Source organism: Mandrillus leucophaeus, unplaced genomic scaffold, assembly GCF_000951045.1.
Source record: "Mandrillus leucophaeus isolate KB7577 unplaced genomic scaffold, Mleu.le_1.0 Scaffold442, whole genome shotgun sequence".
Classification (NCBI taxonomy): Eukaryota; Metazoa; Chordata; class Mammalia; order Primates; family Cercopithecidae; genus Mandrillus; species Mandrillus leucophaeus.
Genome location: NW_012104721.1, coordinates 2,057,755 through 2,063,921, shown reverse-complemented (window position 1 = coordinate 2,063,921; position 6,167 = coordinate 2,057,755). Strand labels below are relative to the sequence as shown.

The 6,167-nt window shown below is 46.6% G+C and overlaps 1 protein-coding gene and 1 long non-coding RNA gene across 7 annotated transcripts in view; both read left to right on the top strand.

Annotated features, from left to right (window-relative positions):
* LOC105549541 (protein BRICK1) overlaps nucleotides 1-5,990 on the top strand; it is a 35,820-nt gene extending 29,830 nt beyond the window's left edge. For 2 of the 6 annotated variants that reach the window (XM_011994136.1, XM_011994138.1), the window contains 2 exons: nucleotides 1,509-1,631; nucleotides 4,805-5,990. In XM_011994136.1, coding sequence (XP_011849526.1) covers nucleotides 1,509-1,631; nucleotides 4,805-4,983 — 302 coding nt within the window. In that variant the 3' untranslated portion in view covers nucleotides 4,984-5,990. Of the gene's footprint in view, nucleotides 1-1,508; nucleotides 1,632-3,737; nucleotides 3,849-4,804 lie in introns of all 6 variants that reach the window. The other 4 variants (XM_011994139.1, XM_011994141.1, XM_011994135.1 and 1 more) reach the window with 3 other exon arrangements.
* A 25-nt stretch (nucleotides 5,991-6,015) lies between these two features.
* LOC105549540 overlaps nucleotides 6,016-6,167 on the top strand; it is a 9,143-nt gene continuing 8,991 nt past the window's right edge. Inside the window, exon 1 of the long non-coding RNA XR_001007557.1 lies at nucleotides 6,016-6,132. This is a non-coding gene — a long non-coding RNA (uncharacterized LOC105549540). The remainder of the gene's footprint in view (nucleotides 6,133-6,167) is intronic.

Here is a 6,167-nt window from a genome sequence, read left to right as displayed (position 1 = left end):
ATCCGGCCTGGGCGACAGAGCGAGACTCCGTCTCACACACAAAAAAAGAAAAGCTCCGCCTTTAACATCCCATCTGTTCAGTCCTGATGACTCCAGTGGGCCAGTTCTGCGCAGTCTCTGTCCTCATGGAGAACATATTCCTCCTGGGGAGACAGACAGATGCATTAACTGACAGGAATAAGCCAGGGTCATGTTGACGCCGAAAGAGCCGACCGTGTGTGACGTGGGAGCTTGACCTACCTGCCTGCTCGGAGTTGGAGGGGTTGCGGTTGTGTGGTTTCAGTTAAGGAGCGCTTCCCAGAGAAGGAAGGGAGCAGGATGGAGTAGGAGCTAGCCAATCCTAGGTAAGAGGTTCTAGACATGCATGCGTTGAGACCTGGTGTCTTGAGAGAGGAAGCTCTAAAGGTGATTTTACCCCCTAGGAATGTGGAGGCATTGAAATTTTTTTTTTTTTTTTTTTTTTGAGACGGGAGTCTTGCCCTCCAAGCTGGCGTGCAGTGGCCCAAGCTAGAATGCAGTGGCGCAATTGCGGCTCATTGCAACATCTGCCACCTGGGGTCAAGTGGTTCTCTTGCCTCAACCTTCCGAGGATTGGGGATTAGAGGCGTGCGCCACCACGCCTGGCTAATTTTTTTTTAGTAGAGATGGGGGTTTCGTCATTTTGGCCAGACTGGTCTCGAACTTCTGACCTCAGATGATCCACCGGCCTTGGCCTCCCAAAGTGCTGAGATTACAGGTGTGAGCCACTGCGCCCAGCCCTTTGAAAGTTTTTCTATATATATATTTGAAGTGGAGTCTGGATCTGTCACCAGACTGGAGTGCTGTTGTGCAATCTTGGCTCACTGCAACCTCCCGATGCAACCTCCGGATGCAACCTCCCAACTCCCTGGTTCGAGCGGTTCTCCTGCCTCAGCCTCCCGAGTAGCTGGGATTACAGGAGCTTCAAGTATGTGCTCTTTGCTTACCGTCTTATACCTTGAGCATGTCACTTGCCCTCTCAGACCTGTTTTCTCATCTATAAATGGATCTGTTGTGAGGACTGACTGAGTTAATGTTACTAGGAGGGCTTTGTATGATATTTAAGCAGAGTGAGAGGCAAGCTTTTTAGCTTTTTGTGTAGGTCAGGGGAAATGGAGAAAATAGGTGCCCTGACTTCGACCAGTGTGGCTCTTTTTTTTTTTTTTTGGAGATGGAGTCTTGCTCTGTTGCCCAGGCTGGAGGGCAGTGGCATGATCTCAGCTCATTGCAAGCTCCACCTCCCTGGTTCACACCATTCTCCTGCCTCAGCCTCCCGAGTAACTGGGGCTACAGGCACTCGCTACCACACCCGGCTAATTTTTTTGTATTTTTAATAGAGACGAGGTTTCACCGCGTTAGCCAGGACGGTCTCGATCTCCTGACCTCGTGATCCGCCCACCTCGGCCTCCCAAAGTGCTGGGATTACAGGTGTGAGCCACCGCGCCCAGCCACCAGTGTGGCTCTTTAACAACCTTTGCTTGTCCTGATAGGTCACCTTTGGCTCTTCAGAGATGCAGGGACACACGATGGGCTTCTGGTTAACCAAACTGAATTATTTGTGCCATCTCTCAATGTTGACGGACAGCCTATTTTTGCCAATATCACACTGCCAGGTACTGATGTTCAGTTTTACTTTTTAAAAAGATAAGGTTGTTTGTTGTGGATAGGCCACTTGAAAAATTAAGCCCAGTCCTTAATTTTTGCCTGATGTCAGGCAAGGTATCCAATCTTTTTGTATCCTATTCTCTACCATAAATAAAATGGAACTGATGTATTTGTATGTTTTGTGTTAAAGATGTTATGGTGTCTCAGAAGCACTTTGGGCTCTTAAGAGACAAGCAAAATTAAAGTATCACATCATAGATTAGTTTTGTAGAATTGTAAAATTATGAATGCCTTTTGTTTCCCTGGCCGAATTGTGCCCTGGAGCTCCAGGAGAACAATGTGTAGAGCATGAGATATTTTGGCTTATTTCTTGTTGACTTCTAATTTTTTTTATTTTTTTCAGATGGAATCTCGTTGTGTTGGCCAGGGTGGAGTACAGTGGCGCAGTCTTGGCTCACTACAACCTCTGCCTACTGGGTTAGCGATTCTCTGTCTCAACCTCCTGAGTAGCTGGGACTACGGCGTGTGCCACCCACCCCGCTAATTTTTTGTATTTTTAGTAGAGACAGGGTTTCACCATGTTAGCAGGATGGTCTCCATCTCCTGACCTCATGATCTGCCTGCCTCAGCCTCCCAAAGTGCTGGGATTTACAGGTGTCAGCTGCAGCACCCGGCCTATGTATTTTTATTTTTATTTTTATTTATTTATTTATTTGAGACAGAGGAGTCTCCCTCTGTTGCCCACGCTGGAGCGCAGTGGCATGATGTTGGCTCACTGCAAGCTCCGCTTCCTGGGTTCATGCCATTCTCCTCCCCCAGCCTCCCCGGTAGCTGGGACTACAGGCGGCCGCCCCCGTGCCTGGCTAATTTTTTTTGTATTTTTTAGTAGAGATGGGGTTTCACCGTGTTAGCCAGGATGGTCTCATTCTCCTGACCTCGTGATCCACCCGCCTTGGCTTCCCAAAGTGTTGGGATTACAGGCGTGAGCCACTGCGCCTGGCCTATGTATTTTTAATTTAACACAATCAAGCTCACAGTGCCAATCAGAGGTATATTTATTTTTGTTTTTATTTTTAGAGAGTCTCACAGTGCCATCCAGGCTGGAGTGCAGTGGTGTGATTTCAGCTCACTGCAGCCTCTGCATCCCAGGTACAAGTGATTCTCCTGCCTCAGCCTCCTGGGTAGCTGGGGTTATAGGCGCCTGCCACCACACCTGGCTAATTTTTGTATTTTTAGTAGAGATGTGGTTTCACCATGTTGGCCAGGCTGATCTTGAACTCCTGACCTCAGGTAATCCGCCCACCTCAGCCTCCCAAAGTGCTGGAATTATAGGCATGAGCCACCGCGTCTGGCCTGTTTTTTTTTGTTTTTTTTTTTTTAATCATTGAAGATTGGTATAATACTTCACTATTTGTTTGAAGCTCAAATGATTTTATCAGGGTAAACCCTAATAAACTGATGTTCCTGTGGGTAAAAAAACTCACTAAAGACCAGCAATGCATGGTGGCTCATGCCTATAATCATGCCTGTAATTCCAGCACTTAGGGAGGCTGTGGCGGGAGGGTCGCTTGAGGTCAGGAGTTCTTGACCAGCCTGGACAACAAAGTGAGACCCCAGCTCTACAAAAAAAATTTTTTTAAATTACCTGGCTGTCTTAGCATGTGCCTGTAGTCGCAGCGATTTGGGAGGCTGAGGTGGGAGGATCCCTTGAACCCAGGAGTTCGAGGCTGCAGTGAGCCATGATCACACCACTGCACTCCAGCCCAGGTGACAGAGTGAGACCCTGTCTCAAAAAAGAAAACAAACAAACAGAAAAACAACCCACAAAGCCCCCCAAATACATGGGTTTCATAGGATTCAAACTAATACATGTGCATAGATTCTGTTTAAGGAAGTAGATATATAAAAATGAGCATTGCTGAGTTAAATTTGGTAAATTTGCCTTATAGAATACCCTTAAGGAGTACGTTTCCAGTGAGTGTAAAATAGGAATTGGGATACCCAATTCAGTTGTACTAGATTTTCGAAGTACACATTGTTTTGGTTATGTGTTTTGTGACTACCACCCCAAAAACCCCCTTTTTTTTTTTTTTTTTGTGGGCGGGGGGAGACAGAGTCTCACTGTGTCACCCAGGCTGGAGTGCAGTGGTGTATGATCTTGGCTCACTGCAACCTCTGCCTCTTGGGTTCAAGCGATTCTCCTACTTCAGCAGCTGGGACTACAGGTGTGCACCACCAAGCCTGGCTAATTGTTTGCATTTTAGTGGAGACTGGGGTTTCGCCATGTTGACCAGGCTGGTCTTGAACTCCTGAGCTCAGGCAACCTGCCTGTCTCAGCCTCCTAAAGTGCTAGGATTACAGGTGTGAGCCACCGCACCTGGCCCACCATTTTATTTTGTTCATAATTCTGTAGTCCAGGCTGGGCTCAGCTAGGCGGTTACTCTGCTGGTGGTAGTCGTTGGTATGGCTGTCTTTTGCTGGCAGCTCAGGGCTGGACCTGTCCCTCTTTTTTTTTTTTTCATTTTTCTTTTTTTCCGAGATGGGTTCTCACTCTGTCACCCAGGTTGGAGTGCAGTGGCATGATCTCAGCTCACTGCAACCTCTGTCTCCAGGGCTCAAATGATCCTCCTCCCACCTCAGCCTCCCCAGTCGCTGGGACCATAGGCACGTGCCACCATGCCTGGCTAATTTTTTGTATATTTTATAGGGACAGAGTTTTGCCATGTTGCCCAGGCTGGTCTCGAACTCCTGAGCTTAGGCGACCTACTCACGTCAGCCTCCCAAAGTGCTGGGATCACAGGCATGAACCACCATGCCTGGCCAGGGTCTGTTCCTCTTTATGTGGTCTCTCTAGCACGGTGGCTCAGGGCTTTCAAAAGAATAAAAGCAGAAGTCGACAGGTCTTTTTAAGGCTTCGACCCAGAATTGCAGTGTTGCTTCATCCACATTCAGTTAGTTAAAGCAGTCACAAGCCCAGCCCATTTCAAGGTGAAATTATTACCATGAGGTGTCCATAGGGGGCCATCAGTATAACACACTGCCACATACATGCACTCACTTTTTTTCTTTAACCTAAAGTGAGATCCATCAGTAGTAAAGGTAGCTGTTGGCAAAGCCTCTTGCTCATTTGTTGTACTGAGACCCTAGTCTGCCACTGAGGATTTGGTTTTTGCCCTTCCAGTGTATACTCTGAAAGAACGATGCCTCCAAGTTGTCCGGAGCCTAGTCAAGCCTGAGAATTACAGGAGACTGGACATTGTCAGGTCGCTCTACGAAGATCTGGAAGACCACCCAAATGTGCAGAAAGACCTGGAGCGGCTGACGCAGGAGCACATTGCAAATCAACGGATGGGAGATTGAAGATTTCTGTTGAAACGTACACTCTTTCATCTCAGCTTTTGATGGTACTGATGAGTCTTGATCTACATACAGGACTGCTTCCTTACTCAGTTTCAAAGTGTCTCATTCTCAGAGTAAAATAGGCACCATTGCTTAAAAGAAGGTTGACTGACTTAACTAGGCATTGTGATGTTTAGGGGCAAACATCACAAAATGTAATTTAATGCCTGCCTATTAGAGAAGTATTTATCAGGAGAAGGTGGTGGCATTTTTGCCTCCTATTAAGTCAGGACAGCTTGTGTGTAAGGAGGTTTGTATAAGTAATTCAGTGGGAATTGCAGCATATCGTTTAATTTTAAGAAGGCAGTGGCATCTGCTTTTAATGGATGTATAATACATCCATTCTACATCCATAATGGTTGGTGACTTGTCTGCCTCCTGTTTTGGGAAGACTGAGGCATCCTTGAGGCAGGGACAAGTCTTCGTCCTCTTTGAGACCCCAGTGCCTGCACATCATGAGCCTTCAGTCAGGGTTTGTCAGAGGAACAAACCAGGGGACACTTTGTTAGAAAGTGCTTAGAGGTTCTGCCTCTATTTTTGTTGGGGGGTGGGAGAGGGGACTTTAAAATGTATACAGTGAACAAATGTCTTAAAGGGAATCATTTTTATAGGAAGCACTTTTTAAATTTTTTAAGTTGTGCACTTTTCTTGGTCCACTCTTGTTGAAGTGCTGTTTTATTACTATTTCTAAACTAGAATTGGCTTTCTATAGTTGTGATAATAGCAGTTTTGTAACTTGACAGCTGCACAGAAAATAGGAGAAAATCTGCATGTTTGATTTTAGTATTAATGGGCAAATAAGTTTTTGCTAAATGTGAGTATGTCTGTTCTTTTTTGTAAATATGGGACATTCCTGATTGATTTGGGTGTTTTGTTTTGTTTTGTTTTTTTGAGACGGAGTCTCGCTCTTGTCACCTGAGCTGGAGTGCAGTGGCGCCATCTCGGCTCACTGCAACCTCTGTTTCCTGGGTTCATGCGATTCTCCTGCCTTAGCCTCCTGAGTAGCTAGGATTATAGGCGCCCGCCACCACGCCTGGCTAATTTTTGTACTTTTAGTGGAGACAGGGTTTCGCCATGTTGGCCAGGCTGGTTTCAAACTCCTGACCTCAGGTGATCCGCCCACCTCAGCCTCCCAAAATGCTGGA